This window comes from Sesamum indicum, linkage group LG8 (genome assembly GCF_026168435.1).
Source record: "Sesamum indicum cultivar Baizhima isolate 11 linkage group LG8, ASM2616843v1, whole genome shotgun sequence".
Classification (NCBI taxonomy): domain Eukaryota; kingdom Viridiplantae; phylum Streptophyta; class Magnoliopsida; order Lamiales; family Pedaliaceae; genus Sesamum; species Sesamum indicum.
This window is the reverse complement of record NC_142664.1, coordinates 30,777,596-30,797,597: the sequence shown is the minus strand read 5'-3', so window position 1 is coordinate 30,797,597 and position 20,002 is coordinate 30,777,596. Positions and strand designations below refer to the sequence as shown.

The window sequence follows — 20,002 nt, the reverse complement described above, 5'->3', positions numbered from 1 at the left end:
GTGTGCCCTTAAGAAAATGATTATTGTTCCCCCTATTCATTAGGGTAGAACAGGCAACTCATGACTTCTCAACAGCTAAAGATCTCACTTGCAGGTAATATTTCATGTTGAATGTTTTGAGATACTGACTGGCATAGATTGATGGTGAAAAACAAGAAAAAACAAAAACATGCTATGCTATCAAGACGATATCATAGTCTTTTATAAGCAATACCAACCCAGATCATCAAGATTCAAACTGTGTTCATCAAAGTTGGGTAATAGGACACTGGCTATAATGCAAACAACAATATCAAGTCATCAGAGTCATGGAATCTGTGATGTGCTTGGTGTAGGGGAGGTTTGTTTAAACAACTTATGCTAACATGAAAGAGATACATGAACTGTTATCAAGTTTAGTTAAGTTTAACCTGAATGTTAGTGTAAACAAGCCAAAATTGAGTTCTCATCATTCCCCAATCATCCTCCTATCATCTCCCCTGATTGGTTGAAAATCACAAGCCTTGACTAGCCATCTTCCTCCGCCAAATAGAAATTAGCATGTCCCACTATATACATGGCTGGAAAATCAGTGGTGCTTTGAGAGATGATCTCAGTATGCCTTTTGTGTTTACATGAGGTACACAGCAAAAGAGACCAGAAGGCGCCAAAACCATAAAATCCTGGTTTAGCTTGGCACCTTTCTATGCTGCTAACCAAGCTTGAAGAGCATGTCTGGAATTTGTATCATTCTGCATTATGAAAAGGATAATTCCTCTCATTAACAGATGTCTAATAAATAGATACTTATAGAGAAAAGCCGGGCTATAAATTTTAATCTGGTTCTTGATTACCAGCTCAAGGATATCTGCTGCAGAACACATGCAGAAAACCAAGTATCTGTTGCAGCAATCGAAGTTTTCAGAAGCCTTTTGTGTTCCATATAGTGAAAGGGCCCCTCTTCTGGAGCTCACATGGTTGCAAACCAGTGATAGCCTTTCGCATCAGTGCCATAGCTGCAATGCTGGGACACTGTTTCTTTTGGAGGTTCTTCTGTGCTAATCTCAATTTTGGTAGCTCAGGAACCACCACTGTTTCAGGTTTCCTTTCGGTCATTTTTGGTCCATCCCTCAGCCATCTTTGTATCCAAGTATGTGACAGCAATAAGCTCTTGTCCTTGTTTATTGGGTCCTGGGTAATGTCATTGTCTTTCCTTACGAAGTCCCTACTCTTATCTGACAGCAATGATTCTTCACTATGATGCTTATTTGAATTTGGTTCTGAGCTAGTGATGCTGCTTTTCAGAATTCTGGTAAAAAACTCACCCATTTTTCCATGAGATGAGTTTTGAGCCAGATTTGAGCTCTTTGTGCCATGATCATAGTTTGAAGAGCTCAGCTTGAGGCGCTTAACCATTATGTTACCTGGATCTGCGTGCGGATAGTCATCCACGCTGAGAGTGGACTTTCTTTTGTGCTGCTCAACATGCAACGAAAACCTTTCCATCTCCAAACTCTGAGTCTCTGAGAAGTCAGTGAATGTGTTCTCAGACGAACTTGCCCCACCTAGTAAGGCTGGAAGCTCCAAGTTGATATCAGGTTGCCAGATTGTCAGCTGTTGACATCCAGCTTTGCTTGAGGAAGGAACACCTAAATGAGGGGGCAAACTTGCATCCTTATTGGTGTCCTACAACACATCCAATAATCAATAGAGCATGCTTAAGGGCAGATGCAACTGCAACTGTGCACTTCAGAATTGTTAGAATGAATTCATACACAGAGCAATCCACTAGGACATAAATAAAACTTTGGAGAAAACCAGTTTTGAAATAGCATCAGAAAAAAACGGCTCCATAAAACTTAGATTGCACATGCTCGGACTGTTATTTTTCATTTTTCTGCATTCCCTCAGAAACTCGACAACTCATTAAGTGCAAGATGCATCATGGAGAGCATATTTTACTGGTTCAAAGGCCAAATTTAATCATGAATAATAGCAATGGAATCCCAGTAATCAAGGCCAAAAAAGTCTAGCACAGATAAGTTGGGCTGCAGGAACAGGAAACTAGCTGACAAGAACTACCAAGATTTCCTATGAATTCTAACCAGATGGTACACCATGGGATATCTGGTTGTCAAGAGAAATCCCAAGGTCTAGTAAGCTGAGCAATCTCCTCTAACAAATTGAACGGGTATATGGCTTTTCAACTATTTATCTTGTCAATAAAATGGAAAAGGGGTGTGGGACATCCTAGCACTGAATACAAATTTTCAGGGGGTCTCAAATCCTTTTCTACAGAGATTAATGTGCGAAGCAAATATGCATCTAAATATATAACAGACTGAGGTTACAGAGACACCACCTACCTAAGTAATAATTGACAAAACATGCAGGTTGATGTTATTAATAAAGATGAAAAGTACCTTAATTGCTGTGGTAGAAAATGAGCCTACAATAGAGAAAAGAAAAACATCTTAGTAAAGGATGATATTTGACTAGAGATATTTATTAAATCTGTAAAACAAGATATCTAATTAGATGCTACTTCCAAAAACCATAAAAGATCAGCGCATCAGCTTTGAGAAAAGTTTAATGCACCTGCCATCTTCCAGTAATAAATCAAATGAATTTAGACTGGTCAATAAAAGGCAGATTTCATGATGCACAATTATACATACCAGAACCCAGGTTTGTCCATGAGTTATTCTCCTTAAAAGAATCCATGTCTATGGTGTCCATCTCAACTGGTGATTCATTTTCTGTAGTAACTTTAGAAGCCTTGACATCTCCGACATTTTCTTTTGCTTCACTACAGATGCAATGACCCAGAGTCTGAAGTTTCACTGGCTTACACTGACCACAAAATGGCGACAGGAGATGACGATCAGTAGACATATTTCCATCAAATTTGGTAGCAGCTCTTGTACGTTCAAAAATATCATTTCCTTTTGACAGATTGACATCAGTCTTTTTTGTGATTAACATGCTGTGAATTGTCTGAGAACACGTGGGACAACTTCCTGTTGTTCCTTCTACAGAATCCACACTGGTGTAAAATCTTGACTCAACATCATGAACACAACTCTGCAACTTCTGTGGAGGGTAACAATCATTTTTGGATTTCCTTGTTTCAATTTTCTCTGAACCAGTGTACTGAGTTGGAAACAGACTGATACCTGTACATTTCTGCACCTTTGGGAACCAGTCCCGACCAAATGTTGACAGGTCAGAATCACACATATCACCCTCCCCATAACATGTATTCTTGGAGCAGCAGTCCATTTTTGTCTGACAAACTAAATCAGCTGACTGGTTGTGCTCATGACAATGTTCATGCTCTAGCTTTCTCAGGCATGTATTAGTCAGTTGCTTGGAAACAACAGCATATTCATTAATCATTGGAGACATGGCAGCTTTTTCTTTGTCAAACTTATATTTTTCAATATATGGCACAATATCTGATGATGATTCTACAAGTCTTTCCTGCAAAAATTTTGGTATTGCAAAGCAGCTATCATTCCTGTTGGAATGAGTTTCCATCCACTGAGGAGGCTTCCTCGAACTGCCTTCTCCCAGCGAACGGCATCCTCGGGAGGAAATTTCATTCTCAGCTGGAATGCTGTGAACAAAGGGAAGAAACTGAATCCCACTTTTATGATCAACAGCTTTACCACGCTCAAGTTTGTGAGCAAACACAGGCCTACATGCTCGTATGTCATCAGTGTCTTGAACACATCTGAACACAGAACTGCGTGATATCTCATTTCTCAGGCTTTTGCAGCCCATTTCTGGACCCTCATCTACAACCTCAAAAGTTTTATTCTCAATCACTCCAAGTCCTTTGACTGGTCTTGAAACATCAAACTCATTTGTTAAGTTATCGACCCTAGTAGCACAATCAAGTTCCTCACTTCCAGAAGCATCATGATTGGACATTTCTATTGGTGCATAACAGCTTGACCTCATCCAGTGAGCCATCCAAACAGATTGGTAAGATTGCATAATCTGTCTACTCCTCCCATTAGTATCCTTAACTGGCTTCATGACTGCATCAGACATGATAGCGTGCAGTCAGTCGCAATTCCACCTCAAACTTATGAGACTTGACGTACGCAATTCTACCTTCAGAATGAGATTTGAGAAATCTGAACATGGAAAATATAATAATCAAGGCAGATATTAGCAAAAATAAACATCGAAAGTCAACAGATCTTCGCTAGCAATAGAGAGAAAAATGTTAAGGTGAAAGCTCAATGAATTTTGACTGAGGCAGCTCATGATTGGCAACATTCTCAAGCAGAGTAAGGAACTATTATGCTGCACATGATGATAATAGTATTTAGGCTAACAAATCTTAATACCAGTCGGGTACCACGCAAGTGGATAGCGTGAAATTTCCTTGTCAAATAATAGTAGTTAAAAGAATACTATATGCAGTAGTAGCTCTTAGTCATAATACAAGACAATTAAAATTCGTCATACTTTTAAGAAATCTGATTGCAGTGGTAAACTGAATAACTCTATTTTGCTGATCTGATATTTTTCACAACAAACTTAGAATCACGTCCCAGACAACATGGAGCAGAAAGGGAGGGAAGAGAAGAAATGGTTTGAAACTTAGGGGTTGTTTTGACATGTTATATGCTTTTCATGAGGTATCATTGCAGTAAACATTAAATCATACATGATACAACATTTTTTTTCTATGGCTGTCAACTTATTGTAAATTGTAATATCATCATTTTATGATCTAAAGTTTTCACATCTCACCTGGATTATTACCTACGTGAATTACATGAAATCACGGATTTGATTAACCAATACCAGAAACAGAAGAGCTCAAAACGTTTCTTAACTAGCAAACCACAAACAGCAGCAACAGAGCGGAAACACAAAACAAAGAACAAAAACAGAACAGTTTAAAACGTTGCTTAGCTTAGCAACTAATCTCCACAAAAATACTTCAACAATAAATAACAGAGATTGAACCACTGTTTTGCAGCTGAATTCAATAGCACTACGCAAATAATATGCGTGAACTGAAACAAATATAGATGACGAACCAGAAAAATTGTATATTCCGTGGCCAATTGTGTGGCTTTCGGTCTGGGTAAATGTGCATACGCACAAAACATGTAGTGGAGCTCCGCTTAAGAGAGTGAGTTACAGAGAAACCACTTGTTTATATTGTATGTGAAGCGAGCGAGAGAGTGAGAGATGAGTGGTATTGGAGCCAGCCATGAGCCAACGCCAAGCCTATTTATTTTCGCGTTTTAGCTTGCTGGAGGGTCCCCCTGTGGTGCACTTTTCCTAACTTTTTGCTCTTTTTCTTATTGCCAACTAGTCGTCGCGGCAACTCCGCATTTAATAAATATTTTTTAAATTCAAATATTATAAATAATAAAACTATATTAAATTAACATATCATGTTTTAAAATAAAAATATATAATTACAAATTTAATTTAAAATTATCATCATCAACACAATTGAAAGATATTTTTTATTTTTATACTAATATAAATAATAAAATTTCTGTTCGCAATCATTCTTATTTAATCCAACACAACTCCCGCGACAATGCCAAAAGAAAAGCACTATTTGAGTTTGACATTTCGTAATTGAAAACTATTCTAATAAAGTTTATATAGTTTAATCAAAATTATTAAAGCTAATTAATTATAATTTAAATCTACATATAATATAATAATCCTTATTCTTATAAGAAAAAAAATCAGCAATAATCTATAAATGCATAATTCAAATTATACATAAAATATTGTACATAAATGTATGCACGTTCTCTTGTCCTATGGAATCAAAATAATAATTTTGCCTACATCTTTATTGCCATATTTATTCCATCTAAGAATAAAGAAAATTGTTACCTATAACAATAATAAATTCAAAATAAATAATATCATAGTCTTTATAAATCTTAATCTGAAATTATTGCAGTTATATATATGTTTTTTTTTTTGAAAAAAAGGTGTCATTATTTTTTTAACCATTTTTACTTATGTTTTAAAATACGACATGTAAATATTTTTTTTATATTAAGATGGAATAAAAATAAATTCATATTATCAAGAACAATAAAATAAAATGAAAATAAATAAATAATCTGCTTGAGAAATAGGATAAGGAAAAGAAATAATAAAATTGGGTGGGAGAAGAATTGTCCCTTTCCGAGGACATAAAAATATCTAGATCATGAAAATATCTTGTTTCGTGGTTTTCATCGCCGTCCAAGAATCTGTTGCCACTACGGCGCAGATACAGCTAAATGGCACCGATAGCCGAAGACATAGCCCAGCCGTTTTTCGACACAAGGATAGCATATGACTGAATTAACATTAGCTGGACTGTTCGGGCACATGGACTGCGTCCAGTTCGGCTGTCGCGCCATGGCTTATTCCCCGTTTGGCTCTTTCCCTCCAGACGTCATACTTTGTAGAATTTAAGAATCCAATTAGCGGGCCACGTCGTGTTCTCACACTCGTTTATCATGTGGGGACGTGGAATAAAGTTGAAGCAATAAATTAAACATGGAGTTAATTTATAAATTTAATTTAATATTTATTTTTTTTTATGTATATTCATATATATATATATATATTTAGATAGTGTTCGGTGTCGTATAAATCTTGAAATAAAAAAATATAAATATTTATTTTAATAGAGATTAATATTCAAATATAAAAACATATATATTGAAAAGTAATACGATTGTAATTTTATGATAATAACATATAAGCTCATCTATTTTATAAAATACTTTAAAAGATAAAAAATATTAAGTGTTATTTTAAATATAAATTTTTAAAGTGCTTGAATAAATAATAATCCAAATATTATAAACTGTTAAATTGTTTGATATAATGATTGAAAAAGTTGCCAAACTATTAAAATTTAAAATTACATAAATATATATATTTTTACTTTGAGCGGGAAAATATAAATAATATGAAAAGTAAAAGTAAGATTAAAGAGTTTAAAAGATCTTATAAAAAAAAATTGGATTCAATCTGTTTTTTAAGAAAAGCTTATAACAAGATAATAAATATTTTATTTTAAAATATTATATATCTTTTAGAATAAAAAAAATAAAAAAATTAACTCTGAAGCATTTTATAATATGTTTATAAGCTGAGGCCGCCAAACATAATTAAACACAATCCTCAAAGGCTAATTGAATGGATCTACATTCATTGGGCTCTCAAAGAGGTTTTTTGATGACTTATTAGAGTCCAGTGGGCCTGATAACTTCTCTGCCCATTTTTGGATATCCATATCCGAAAATTTAACTGGAAGATATTTGAAATGACGAAAGTACCCTAAGCATGAAAGCATATTCCCATAAAAGGGCGTAATCGTCGTTTCTTTTCGCAGTCGTGTTTGTTTCTCTTCGCATAGTTTTCAAAGGCAACAGCTGTTATCTGAACCCCTCTTCCCAAACAGATCAAATCCGTATTTTCAACTCCGGAAACCCCCCAACGATTTTGTGTCCTCTTTTACCTGCTGTATTCTCGCCCAAGGTGAAACCTAATTTCCCAGCTGTTCTTTGATGAAAATGTTAGTTTTTTGGTCTACAATGCTTGATTTATAGTGTTTTCTTTTTGAAATTGATTATGCATTTGATATATTTTGTCTTGAGATTAGTTGTTTAGCAATCAGGAACCGGCTGTAGTCAGATCTGCTCGTAATCGTCATTTGGTTACAGAGTTTGGGTTACTTCTGTATTCAATCGTAAGTTTGGTCGTCTTTGTGTTTATTATTGAGAATACGGGGTTTGATGTGCATTCAGTTAGAGCTTTAGCTTCCCCAAAGTGTTCATTCGTGACGAAATAAGTTCGGAAGAGTTATTGATATGATTGTAATATTATCCAGCCAAAACAAAAATAAAAGACACAGAGAGAGATAACAACAATATAATTTCATTTGAGTTGTTTGTCTTTATTGGGTGTTTGATCGGATACTCAAGTTAAGTAGAGTAAGAGAGTTGGATTGGAGGCTCAGAGTTTTGTATGGTACACAATTGTCTGTAACTTTTGTGTTTTTATTTTGTTCTGCTGTATCTCGTCAGTTTATTGGGGGTGGTTGGATTTTGTGTTGCTCTTTTTGTTGTCGGATTGCTTAGCAATACAAACTAGACTTGGTTTCACTTATTGCAGCTCTCTTTCTGTAAGGAGAAACTTGTTCCTTCTTCATCGTTGCTCTTGTCTTATTTTGGGTTTTAATATTTCTTGCTCTTGAATGGCAAAAAATTCAATAGTTCCAACTAGCATTTTTTTAGTGGATTTTTGCCCATCACCTGCCTGGCAGCAAGCATGTCTGATGTTTGTTCCATGGACACTCTTCTCCTTGTCAGACTTTAGTTGGTTCATCTGGTTGAAGCTTGTGATGGTTTTGTAGGGCTCAGAACTTGATTTTTCATGGAGGGGGTTGGAGGTGATGGTACCTCAACAGCAACTGCGGCATTGAACCAACGGAGGCATGAAGTGTCGAAGCTTTTCCAGTATTATTTAGATAAATCTACTCCACATGCTCTTTATCGGTGGATTGGAACTTTTCTTTTGATGTGCCTTTATGCCCTGAGGGTCTACTATGTTCAGGGATTCTACATTGTGACCTATGGTTTGGGTATCTACATTCTGAATCTGCTCATTGGGTTTTTGTCACCTCTTGTTGACCCGGAGCTGGAACCGACAGATGGACCTCTGCTGCCAACAAAGGGCTCAGATGAATTTAAGCCCTTCATTCGTCGTCTCCCTGAGTTCAAATTCTGGTGATTGTTCTGGCACTCCTTGTCCTTGTCTTGGCAATGTGAGGCTTGATGTCTTAGACATTTTGAATTGGATTTGTTGTGGCATTTTGTCATGTTATGTTTCTTCGTAGCAATTCTATGGCTACTTGAAGATTATAAAGTTGTTTGGTGGTATGCCTTGCCTAACTATAGACCTCCTGGATAGTGATAGAGACGTGTCACAACTAAATCTTCTGATTGCATGAGTTAGTAGAAGCAGCTATTTTTTGAATTTACTATGAAAGTGGATAAGAGTATGTTGAAGATGGAGTCTTGAATTTATTTTGAATTTTTTATCATGTCAGTGATCCTTGTTAATTCTCTGCTGTCAGGTGGTGTTGAAAATTGTAAGACATGGTTTAAACATTGTTGTTCTCTATGATTAATAGGGGAGTATATGTGCTCCAATTTGGTCCATGCATTAAATATTTTTCCTAGATGCAGATGTCATTTAACTCTACTTACTAGAGGGGTTTCTTCTTAGCTTAAATTTGCAAAGAATTTCTACTAATTCTCGCATCAGTAGCGTGGCTTCTATTTTAGGTTTTTGTCCTTCATTATACAATACTCTAATACAATTTCTAGCTAAGAAGGCGAATGGCTATGTCTATTTGTTGTTTGACTTGTTAAATTGCTGGAGTTAATTTAACCTATCTATTGAGTTTCAGTAAAACCAGCCTACAAATGGTTCTTGCTGAATCAATTGTAGCCTTCCTGATGTCTTCATTTTCCTTTTATTGTTTCTGTTACATTTTGTAGTTTTGATATTTCCCTATGAACTGTGGGTTAATATGAAAGTTTGAGGGAAACAAAGTAGTTTACTTAGTACCTTTTGCATGTTCGACCGGAGATTCTGAAGCTCTTTAACTCCATTGATTTAGCGTATTTCATGCTGAATGACCAAAGCTGAAAATATCTACTATCATTTATGATAACAAATAAAACCCTCATATTTGCTTTTATCCACTGGAATTTATGTCGGATGCCTTCAACTGATTGTACTCTCAAGTATCATTCCATTCAACCTTTGGTGCTGTTCTTTGTGCATCTTCAAATGCCATAAATGGCCTCAGCAGTTGTTTGTTTATTTATTGGTGGATAGTCAAGCTGATTCTGATATCTTTTTATTTTGTGTATGCACAATTGTTGAAATACAGTTAAGATGTTGATGTTGATACGTTTCTTGGTTTTGCAATTCCAGGTATGCCATCACTAAGGCATTCTGTGTGGCATTTGTGATGACCTTCTTTTCCATGTTTGATGTCCCAGTATTTTGGCCTATACTGTTGTGTTACTGGCTTGTTCTTTTTGTACTGACAATGAAGCGTCAAATCATGCATATGATTAAGTACAAATACATCCCATTCAACATTGGGAAGCAGGTGGGCTCTTGAAACTTGTATCATCCATAATGCGGTGGCTATAGAAACAATTACCTTTGTTCTTCCCCAGTATTGCTAACAGTTGTGGCTCCTTGTTTATAACAGAAGTACAGAGGTAAAAAACCTGCTTCCAGTGCCAGCAGCCCCCGAGCTGACTGAACTTCTGCTGCTTTATGATCAACCGATTGAGATAAATCCGAAGGACCCGAGATAAGGGAAGAGGAAGCAGACGGGGAAGAAGAACCAAGATGGAAAGGAAAGGGAATGATGGGTTTACAATGTTTTAGTTTATGGGATCTGTATTTACATTGGAATATTGACACGTACCTAAATAGAATGGTGAGCGATATGGTTGGGTTCAGTTGTGTGCTGTTATTGGATTGTGGCAGCAAAACTGTTAATGATGCAGGCAAAGTAGTAAAGCTTCATATTGTTTTAGACACACCAAGGAAAAAAATTGTTGGGTGGTTATGACGTGATCCATCTCTCCTGTTTTTGGTGGTTGATGTGATTGATCATTTTTGTTTTATTATTCTTTTCGTTCTAGAGGAGAATTTGTGTTGGCTCTCTAATTTCCCCAAAGCAATCTGGACTCGAGGCTCATGTGGTACCAACCCTGAATCTCTCTCCTTTGTTCACGATCTCTCAACATTGGAAATCGAATATCGATGAGTTCACCACAACCAACATAAATAAACTAAATATTACAATTTAATTTCAGAATTATGCGTATTTTGGATTTGACTTATAATTTATCTGGGGATTAGTTTTCGCTCTGTAATTTTTGTAACTTTTTTATTTAAAAATCTTATTCAAGAGTCGCGCTGGATGCGCATGCATGATTTATTTATTTTTTCTTTGTATTTGTTTAATACATTGAAAAGAATGATAAAATGAATAATTTATTTAAATATTCAAATATTTTGACTTGAAATAGGCATGTTAAAAAATAAATAAATATATTTGAGAGTACTCTAATGTCGTCATATTTAATAAATTAGTTGTTGTGATATGATATTTTTTTTTGTATGTATAACTTTTCACGATTTTAAATTATTTATACAATAAAAATAAAATATATAAATTAATATATTATATATTTAAAAAATAATTTAACGATATTATCGATAGAAGAAAATTGGTGTACTGATATCACATATTGCGAGAGAAATATTCTTTTTTTTAAGTATTAGTATAGATAAATCATATATTTATAAATAAATACATAAACACACCACATTAAAAGAAGAAAGAAAAAAATTAATTTAAAGGTATAAATTGATGTAATGGTGTTTACCCATCGTCATTTTTTTCTTATTAGTATACATATCACGAAGCATACTCGATGTGTGATTTTTTATTTTTGTATTTATTTAATTAAATAACCTAGAAAAAAAGAGATTTAGTAATAGAAAAATTAGTCAAATATATTAAATTTAAATTTACATGAATAAAAATAATTGACATAACAACTTAATTTAAGAAATTGTTATTTGAAAAATAAATAAATAAATATATGTTTAATGAATACGTCTTATCATACCAAAAATAAGAAAAAGAATAGAAATAAAATCTTTAATACATGGAATAAGTCGGGCAAACACGGAGCCCTTAAACCCTAATATCCCACCACGCAGCTACAAACATTCATCATCTCCGTTAGACCCTAACCCTCATCTTCCCTCAACCACAGCTCCATGGGGAAAGTGAAGGGAAAGCACCGCTTGGATAAATACTACCACTTAGCCAAAGAACACGGGTACAGATCCCGTGCCGCCTGGAAACTCGTCCAGCTTGACTCCAAATTCGGGTTCCTCCGCTCGGCTCATTCCGTGCTTGACCTTTGCGCCGCCCCTGGAGGATGGATGCAAGTCTCCGTCGAGCGTGTTCCCGTCGGCAGCCTCGTCGTCGGTGTCGACCTCGATCCGATTCGACCCATTCGTGGCGCCATATCGGTGCAGGAAGATATAACTGAGCCTAAGTGTCGAGCTACTGTTAAGAGAATTATGGCGGAGAACGGATGCCGAGCGTTCGATTTGGTGTTGCATGATGGTTCGCCGAATGTTGGTGGTGCATGGGCGAGGGAGGCGACTAGTCAGAATGCGTTGGTTATTGATTCGGTGAAGCTTGCTACTGAGTTGTTAGCTCCGAAAGGAACTTTTGTCACGAAGGTATGGACAAATAACTCTATGTTATATGTTTATTCCAAGTGTATTTGCAGGAGGACTGCATTTTTTCTGGTGCTATTAAAGAAAATTTACTTTCATTAGGTTGCAATGCATTTTCCCCAAATTCACCAATGTGTGTATTCTTTTAGTGATTGGTATACCTTTCGTATATGCGTTTTTATGATGATTTGCAGCGTATAATTGATACCACATAGTTGGTTTGGGGATAAAAGAACAGTTCGGTTAATGCTATGTTGGTTCCAAATTTTAATGGCTGAACGTTCAACTAAAATGAAAATCAATGAGAATTTGATTGGTTCACATTTTACCCTAGCACATAATAGATATCAATTGTAAGAACTTTTTGCACGAGGTTGAGGATTACTGGGAAAGACACATGAAGAAATTTTGTGATGTCTTTGAGTTAGATTTGTACAAACACTTCATTTGTGCTTTTCTGTGAAGTCATTGAAATGAAATTTCTGAACTGAACTAAATATAGCTAATTGAAATGATTTTTGCCTGAACTCAAGCTAGGTTGTTTCGTCTTACCAAAATCAGCCTCAGTTGCAAATTACTTAACGTTGGTGATTTCTTTTCTTTTTTTCTTTTCTTCTTTTTTTGACAGCCTTAATGTTGGTGATTTCATGAATCTCTTTCTTGCTCCTGATTCCTGCAGGACAAAATGTGTAGATGAGTGTGCTGATGGATTAGTTTTTGTTATTGCTGATGTTAGAGTTTCTAATATGATGCTATGTGTCTAAACTCTTGGACCTAGCCCTTACAGTGTTCTCACTGACATATATTGCATCTGTTCTCTTTGTCTTTTATTACTTTTCCAGTTATATAAATTTAAATTAAGGCTAGTTGCTGTCTGACTTTTGTGTAACGACTTTTAACCAGCCATTTAGCGGGTTCCTTATGGTTTAGGATTGTATTTTGCAATGTGCCTGTTCTATCTCCATCTTTCCTTCAATCTGCTTCAATAGATTAAATTTTTATTAAAGAGGTCAGTAAGTTGATAAGTTTTATCTATCATCTTCTTGTAGGTTTTCAGGTCTCAAGATTATACAGCTGTTCTATATTGTCTTCGACAGGTAATTATTCATTCTTTTTAAAAATTTATATTTCAGTCTGAGACTCTCTCTGAGCTGGGAATTTGCTGTGCAGCTGTTTGAGAAGGTTGAAGTGGACAAACCGCAAGCTAGTCGATCAGCATCTGCTGAAATTTACATTCTGGGTTTGAAGTATAAGGCACCTGCCAAGATTGATCCTCGTCTTCTTGATGTCAAGCATCTCTTCCAAGGAGGAAAAGAACCTCCAAAGGTAATTTGGCATCTCTTTTAATTTTGTTCCGATTTCATGCCTGCACTCCTGCTTTCAGTTTTCATTTGAGATGCTCATAATTATGAATAAATAACGTCAGGTCGTGGATGTACTCAGAGGAACGAAGCAGAAGAGACACCGTGATGGGTACAATTTATTTTTGCTGCTGTGCTGTTTAATTGGCTTGTGATAGTAAAGAGAAGATAACACCCTATTATTGGGACAAAAAACTACTGTAGAGCTGTCCCTTTGTATTGTCCTGATGTGGCATATTACCTTGCTTGGCATTACTGCCAAATGCATAGTTCAGTATACTTCCAGTTTTGTCCTTACTTTTTCCACGTTATGTTTCATGGTACACATGATACAAACTGATTGCTCCTTTTCTGTTCATTGTTTTTGGCCCTTATGCTTTTTCAAGACCATGATTTCCGCTTCTCTTGTGTTAGTTAGATTTTATTGATGTGTAAGTTCTCCTTTTCTATTCAAAAGTTTTTAAGTATTAAGGTGATTATATGCAGGTATGAGGATGGAGACACAACATTGAGGAAGTTGTGCCCTGCTTCTGAGTTTATTTGGTCTGAAGCTCCTCTTGAGATCCTTGGTTCTGTCAGTTCTATAACCTTCAATGATCCAGCATGTTTGCCCATAAAAGATCATACTTTAACAACAGAGGAGGTATGTTTTCTTATTGTTGGTGAAGTGATAAATACTGCTTGTTCCATTGAATGATTATGTGTCAAGCCACATGATTTCTTTTGAATAATGCCACAGGTTAAATCACTATGCGATGATCTGCGTGTTTTGGGAAAACAAGATTTTAAGCATCTTCTGAAGTAAGCCTGTTCTGAAAACCTAATTGTTTTAACACTGATATATTTCATTCTCCCAATTGTAAATCTGTTCCATCAATGACTTGCTTTGTCTTTCAGGTGGCGCATGCATATGAGGAAGGCACTATCTTCTTCAGAGAAAGCTCCTTCTGTTACCAGTATTGTAGAACATGAGAGCAAGGAAGATGAAGATGAGCGAGTTCTTAATGAAATGGAAGAGCTGACAGATGCCATGGAACGGAAGAAGAAACGGGCAAAGAAAATTCTAGCAAAAAGGCATGCCAAGGTATACCCATTTGTCCAAATCCCTTTTCTTTGGAGAAATCATGAGTCTTGTAGCTCTCTGTTGTATTTCAGTTGATATATCTGACAAAGAAGTCCAGGACATGTGAATAACCATTCTGTATGCCTTGGATCATGTTCTAAATTTTTTCTCTTATGTTTAATTTGTAACAAGTCTGTATGTGTAGTTATTCTTTTTATTCAGCTTTGCTCTAAAATTTTATCACTAGCATTGTTGTCCAGGCTATTTAACTGATCCTCCTTTTATTTTATTCATCAGGAAAAAGCTCGTAAAGCATTGGGCAGGCAGATGGACGCGGTGGAGGATGGTTACATTGATCAGGAATTATTCTCCTTATCATCCATCAAGGTACTTCAATATGTTAGTTTTTTATCTTCAATATCTCACAAATGAACCTTTGAATTCCAAGCAATTTCTGCTGAGTGTATATCTTCACACATACACAGAAAAAGGTTGGGAGGAAAAGGATAATGAAGACGTAGGTTAGCCTTTCAATGTTAAGTCTTTCTGGGTTCAAATATTTGATCCTTGACAACTTTCTTCTGATTCATTGTTCAGGGGAAGAAAGATCTTGTAGCTGTTGACAACAATGAATTTGACGATGATGCTGGTGACATCAGAAACAGTGAAAGTGAAGAAAGCCATGATGAAGCTGAAGAGGACACATCTAGTGATGTGGACTCTGAGGAAGAACGAAGGAGGTAGTTGATGTTCATTTGCTTGGATTTAAGTTGGATCATATGTATATAGTCTCTTCGTGTTTCTAAACCTGATTAATCCATCCTGCCTTCAGGTATGATGAACAGGTGGAGAAATTACTAGACGAAGCATATGAACGTTTTGTGGCTAAGAAGGATGGGAGTACCAAACAGAGAAAGCGATCAAAGCAAACATACTCAAATGATGATCAACTTTTAGAGGTATGTGCATTATGTAATCCCCCAAACCCTACTAAGCATGCCACCCTTCACCTTAAGCTCCGGAGCATGTTAAAAAGGAAATATGTGCGTGTCTATATATGTGCTTTTTTTTTTGGCTTGGGTTACAGCAAAGAATTGGATTCTGGAATTTCTTTGTTAATCTGAAATATGCTCTTGTATTCTGCCAACGATAGAATTTTTTGGACACTGATAAATGTGTAGCTCATATAACAATTTTCTGCTGTCATTCTGATGTATGTGTATGTTGCATCTTGGGATATCTGCTATGCCATGATGAATTAGAGTATTATTTAATTGATTCTGCAGGATGATGGTGACAGCAGACTTCACTCTGATCAAGACTCAGACAATGATGGTGCTAATCATGAAGCAAACCCTCTTGTGGTACCACTCTTGGAAAATGCACCCACTCAAGAGGAGATTGCAGCACAATGGTTTAGTCAGGATGTCTTTATGGATGAGGATGAACATGAGGAGTTGGATAAGGATGATAGTGAAGATGAAATGCAGGTGGAGGCACCTCCAGTACATCCAAGAGTCGCGGGGAAGAAAATGGAATATTCTCCTGAAGGACCCAGCAGTAAGAAGAGTAAGTTGCAGTCGTTGCAGCCTTCGAAGGTAGAAGATGGCTTCGAAATAGTTCCTGCTCCTGCAACAGATTCAAGTGATTCATCATCATCCGACGACTCGGATGAAGATGGCATTGAAACGAAAGCAGAAATATTGGCTTGTGCAAAAAAGATGCTGACGAAAAAGCAGAGAGAAGAGATGTTGGATGATGCTTACAACAAGTATATGTTTCATGATGAGGGATTGCCTAAGTGGTTTCTGGATGAGGAAAAGAGGCATCGCCAGCCAATTAAGCCTGTGACAAAAGAGGAGGTAGCTGCAATGAGAGCACAATTTAAAGAAATTGATGCTCGGCCTGCTAAGAAGGTGGCAGAAGCCAAAGCCCGAAAGAAACGGGTTGCCTTCAGGAAACTAGAGAAGGTCAGGAAAAAGGCAAATTCAATATCCGACCAGGCAGATATCTCTGATCGCTCTAAGAGGAAAATGATCGAACAGCTGTATAAGAAGGCAGCACCAAAAAAACCAGAAAGGGAATATGTGGTCGCAAAGAAAGGAGTCCAAGTCAAGACTGGGAAGGGGAAAGTGCTTGTTGATCGACGAATGAAGAAAGATGCCAGGAAGCATGGAATGAGCAAACAAGGGAAAGGGAAGAAGGGAAAGCAGACAGGCAAAGGATCAAGGAAGAGTTCAGGGAAACCAAAGGGAAAGAGGGTAAACAAAGGGTAATGGAGTGGGTAAAGGAGAAACATTATGCAGATAGGAAGCCTATGACATAGCTCAAGGATCTGATAGGATACGGCTTTCACTTGGAGATATTGTAGAGAAGGATGAATTGGTCCTCGATCCTGATATGATATTATGCTTTCTCATGACATGCTGTGTCTGGTTGAAAGCATTGTCCTCTAATTTATTTCCTAAAATTTTGAGTTGATTGTTTTACCTGGTCTCTTTTTTCTCTTCTTTTCTTCTTATAATGGAAAACGTTTTGAGTTGTCGTTTTTGGAGGCCATAAATGATTGTAACTTGAATCATATTTGACACCGTGTTTGTTGTTTCAACTGTAATGTTTCTTGTGATTTGGGCTATGGAACAGAATCTTGATAATCTAATAGTAACAAGCAAAGGCCGCAAGATCACATAACCTGTATTAAAAAGTTTGTTCGTCTATCTCACTTAACGAAGTATCTTGTAGACATGAAGGGGAAGGGATCTGTTTGGCCCTCAGCATCGTGCTCTAAACACCTAAAAGGAGGAAATGAACTGATGAAACCAACTGAAAGATTCCCATATCAAACATAGTGGTCAAGCATCTCGTCTACAGTGGTGTATTTGACGTCAGGATAAAGCTCCGATGCTTCCACACCAAATGAGGGTTCAATCTCAAAATTTGTCTGATCCCCCTTAACAAAAACAGAGTGGGAAATTGCTAGTCTCACGTTCAGTGGGGCTGAGGCTTCTGCAAGAAAATTAATAAACACTTGAGCCAATGCACTCTCAAGTCTCTTACACATTAACTTGGGAGTTGTGAGTCTTGCGACAATGGAATTCCAATGACGTTAAGATATTCAAAGACCTTCCTGCTTGGGATATATGATATAAGCGGTCAACATCAACAATAAACGAGAACCTCAGGAAACCCAGGCATGAATGTTTTTAATACCTTGAATGTTTTTCACAACTTGGTCCTCTGGAACATATATTTTTTCGAGGTCTTTGCCAATCTTTTTCTCCCACAAGGACACTAGGTCATTCATAGAAATTGTGTTGGCAGGAGGCCTAATGTAGAGGATCTTATTTAAGGTTCTTGGATCATCCGCTGCTTTAATGGTGTAAATTGCGATATCCTCTTCCCTATTATACACAGCTGAAACATTGAACCAGCAGAAAAAGTTGGTCAGTTTCATTTGCATTGCGTATTTGATCCTTCCTTTATCTCTCATTTTACTAGCTTATTTGAGTTGACAGATGAATAAAATGAAAATGCCTTGGGGGTATGCTAGAGAACTCTATTACCACTACCAATGGGTTGAATGCATAAAAATATGGATTGGGGCATAAGGATCATAACTATAATTACCTTTTACATTCCCGTCCCCTAAGATAACAACCTTGTCCCTCGGTGGAGCCGTGGCGTCTAGTTGTGCCAGTGTTCTAACAAATATAGCAGCAAAAAAGTTGCTTGAGACATAGGTAAAAGGGACTCCTGCTGCCTCAATAAGGCGACGAAATTGAGCCTTTTGTGCAAACGTTGTTTTAGCCGGCTCAACAGCATGAACTCGATCCACATCATTCCCGAATTCTGAAGGAAAGAATCGCTGGAAGCATCGTCACACACTATGAGAACATATGAAAATACAGGTCTGGTCTAATAGCTGTGAAGCAATTATGAAATAAGACTATAAGATGCAAAAAGCCATATTGACAAAGTGGTGCCAAATAGAATCAGAAGCACACAGAGCTGCAACAATGATCATTTCCCCCTATAATGCTTAAGCATCTTACCTCTTCAATCATTCCACCAGATCAATTTTAGTTCAATAACCTAATAATTTATTCTTCAAAGCGCGCAGCCGCACTCTTATCCATCAAACATGTAAGTTTTACTCGAGAAAAAGAGAAACAAAGGAATGATTAGAGCAACTTTTAATGCATCCAGAACATAAGAAAATTTTCATCCCTAATTTCTTGAATTTCTAGTTCAAACTTGTTTACCTTAACATTGCCTGCCTTCTTAATAGCAGCTACGATCTTGTCTTGATCATTCAACTGAGCGTAGCCAACAGTTGATATCACCACATTCACTTGCTTTATTGCTTTCACCAGGCTCTCGTGATCATACAAATCTCCCTACACCCCATCAATCAGCCAATGAATAAATAAAATTAAGTAAGTTCCAAATGCAAAGCGGTTCTCTTCCGTTGCAACTCGGACATCTTTTTTATCAAATTTTCAGAAATTAAGAATTAGAAAACAAAATTTTAATACACAAAAATTGAGCTCACAAGGATGAAGTTGACGCCGGAATTTCTGAAGTTTTGAATGAGGTCAGATTTGTGAGGCGCAGGGTTGTAGAGAGTGGCCTCTCTAACTAAAATGAAGGTCGGGTGACCGACAAAGGTGCTGGCTTGGACGATGAATTTTCCGATGTATCCCGTTCCTCCGATTATCAGAATCTTACTCTTCTCCGCCATCTGAAAGAATCTCCGGCCACACACTGAGCAGGAAAAAGTTTGTATTGGTTGTGAACTTGTGATAAAATAAACTTATCATATCCAAAAGAAGGAAAATTAACGCTCTTCAGAATCAGATGATGCAAATAAGGTAAGTGTAATTTTATTTACATTACTCATATTTGGTTGATTTTAATTATTCACTCTTCTTTTATGCAAAAGTATATAAATTAAAAAAAATATTATAATTTTTTGTTTGTTTACAAATTTATTTGGTAATGAATAAATATAATTCGAATAGTTAAAGACTAAAAAAAAAAAGAAAGGAAAGTGGAACGATTGGATACACGTCAGATTTGGTAAGATAACACCAATAAAGTAGTTTTCACTTCTAAAAAAGTATTCCATTCAAAATGAACAAAGCCTAATTCACTTGTATGAATCGGGTCACTTATCTAGTACTATCATCGTTCAAGCACACTTGTATGAATTGGGTTGTAAGCATGTGACAATGCTGCTTAATGG

General features: G+C 36.5%; 4 protein-coding genes across 6 annotated transcripts; 2 read left to right on the top strand and 2 right to left on the bottom strand.

The window, feature by feature from the left end:
• Window positions 1-159: 159 nt before the first annotated feature.
• On the bottom strand, window positions 160-5,219 carry LOC105169656 (uncharacterized). Its single transcript, XM_011090122.3, has 5 exons — window positions 5,043-5,219; window positions 2,658-4,124; window positions 2,403-2,428; window positions 834-1,665; window positions 160-731 (listed from the first exon to the last, which is right to left on the bottom strand). Exons 2-4 carry the CDS (start codon window positions 4,036-4,038, stop codon window positions 901-903), a joined length of 2,172 nt encoding a protein of 723 aa, XP_011088424.1. The 5' UTR covers window positions 4,039-4,124; window positions 5,043-5,219; the 3' UTR covers window positions 160-731; window positions 834-900.
• Window positions 5,220-7,354: 2,135 nt separating this feature from the next.
• On the top strand, window positions 7,355-10,697 carry LOC105169654 (protein RER1A). 2 transcript variants are annotated; one of them, XM_011090115.3, is made up of 4 exons: window positions 7,355-7,515; window positions 8,393-8,765; window positions 9,985-10,165; window positions 10,271-10,697. In XM_011090115.3, exons 2-4 carry the CDS (start codon window positions 8,413-8,415, stop codon window positions 10,322-10,324), a joined length of 588 nt encoding a protein of 195 aa, XP_011088417.1. In that variant the 5' UTR covers window positions 7,355-7,515; window positions 8,393-8,412; the 3' UTR covers window positions 10,325-10,697. The 2 variants fall into 2 exon arrangements, with proteins under 2 accessions (XP_011088417.1, XP_088740391.1); XM_088884265.1 differs by having other exon boundaries at window positions 7,362-7,515; window positions 8,349-8,765.
• A 1,065-nt stretch (window positions 10,698-11,762) lies between these two features.
• LOC105169909 (FtsJ-like methyltransferase family protein) lies at window positions 11,763-17,392 on the top strand. Its single transcript, XM_011090463.3, has 11 exons — window positions 11,763-12,336; window positions 13,383-13,430; window positions 13,504-13,659; window positions 13,760-13,806; window positions 14,181-14,337; window positions 14,434-14,495; window positions 14,592-14,778; window positions 15,055-15,144; window positions 15,355-15,497; window positions 15,590-15,716; window positions 16,044-17,392. The coding sequence occupies exons 1-11, from the start codon at window positions 11,863-11,865 to the stop codon at window positions 17,031-17,033; spliced, it is 2,481 nt and encodes an 826-aa protein (XP_011088765.2). The 5' UTR covers window positions 11,763-11,862; the 3' UTR covers window positions 17,034-17,392.
• Window positions 17,393-17,419: 27 nt separating this feature from the next.
• On the bottom strand, window positions 17,420-19,622 carry LOC105169653 (phenylcoumaran benzylic ether reductase POP1). 2 transcript variants are annotated; one of them, XM_011090112.3, is made up of 5 exons: window positions 19,310-19,621; window positions 19,020-19,154; window positions 18,385-18,622; window positions 17,968-18,171; window positions 17,420-17,763 (listed from the first exon to the last, which is right to left on the bottom strand). In XM_011090112.3, exons 1-5 carry the CDS (start codon window positions 19,496-19,498, stop codon window positions 17,597-17,599), a joined length of 933 nt encoding a protein of 310 aa, XP_011088414.1. In that variant the 5' UTR covers window positions 19,499-19,621; the 3' UTR covers window positions 17,420-17,596. The 2 variants fall into 2 exon arrangements, with proteins under 2 accessions (XP_011088414.1, XP_011088415.1); XM_011090113.3 differs by having other exon boundaries at window positions 17,659-17,884; window positions 19,310-19,622.
• Between the last annotated feature and the right edge of the window lie 380 nt (window positions 19,623-20,002).

Coding starts and splice junctions, on each gene's coding strand:
- LOC105169656 (XM_011090122.3), bottom strand. CDS start 4,038: ATGTCTGATGCAGTCATGAAGCCAGTTAAGGATACTAATGGGAGGAGT. Junction 2,429..2,657: donor ATGGACAAACCTGGGTTCTG/GTATGTATAATT, acceptor TCTCTATTGTAG/GCTCATTTTCTACCACAGCA. Junction 1,666..2,402: donor TTTCTACCACAGCAATTAAG/GTACTTTTCATC, acceptor GATGTGTTGTAG/GACACCAATAAGGATGCAAG.
- LOC105169654 (XM_011090115.3), top strand. CDS start 8,413: ATGGAGGGGGTTGGAGGTGATGGTACCTCAACAGCAACTGCGGCATTG. Junction 8,766..9,984: donor CTCCCTGAGTTCAAATTCTG/GTGATTGTTCTG, acceptor TTGCAATTCCAG/GTATGCCATCACTAAGGCAT. Junction 10,166..10,270: donor CATTCAACATTGGGAAGCAG/GTGGGCTCTTGA, acceptor TGTTTATAACAG/AAGTACAGAGGTAAAAAACC.
- LOC105169653 (XM_011090112.3), bottom strand. CDS start 19,498: ATGGCGGAGAAGAGTAAGATTCTGATAATCGGAGGAACGGGATACATC. Junction 18,172..18,384: donor AGGGGACGGGAATGTAAAAG/GTAATTATAGTT, acceptor TCAATGTTTCAG/CTGTGTATAATAGGGAAGAG. Junction 17,764..17,967: donor AGTTGTGAAAAACATTCAAG/GTATTAAAAACA, acceptor ATTTTCTTGCAG/AAGCCTCAGCCCCACTGAAC.
- LOC105169909 (XM_011090463.3), top strand. CDS start 11,863: ATGGGGAAAGTGAAGGGAAAGCACCGCTTGGATAAATACTACCACTTA. Junction 14,338..14,433: donor ATACTTTAACAACAGAGGAG/GTATGTTTTCTT, acceptor ATAATGCCACAG/GTTAAATCACTATGCGATGA. Junction 14,779..15,054: donor TAGCAAAAAGGCATGCCAAG/GTATACCCATTT, acceptor TTTATTCATCAG/GAAAAAGCTCGTAAAGCATT.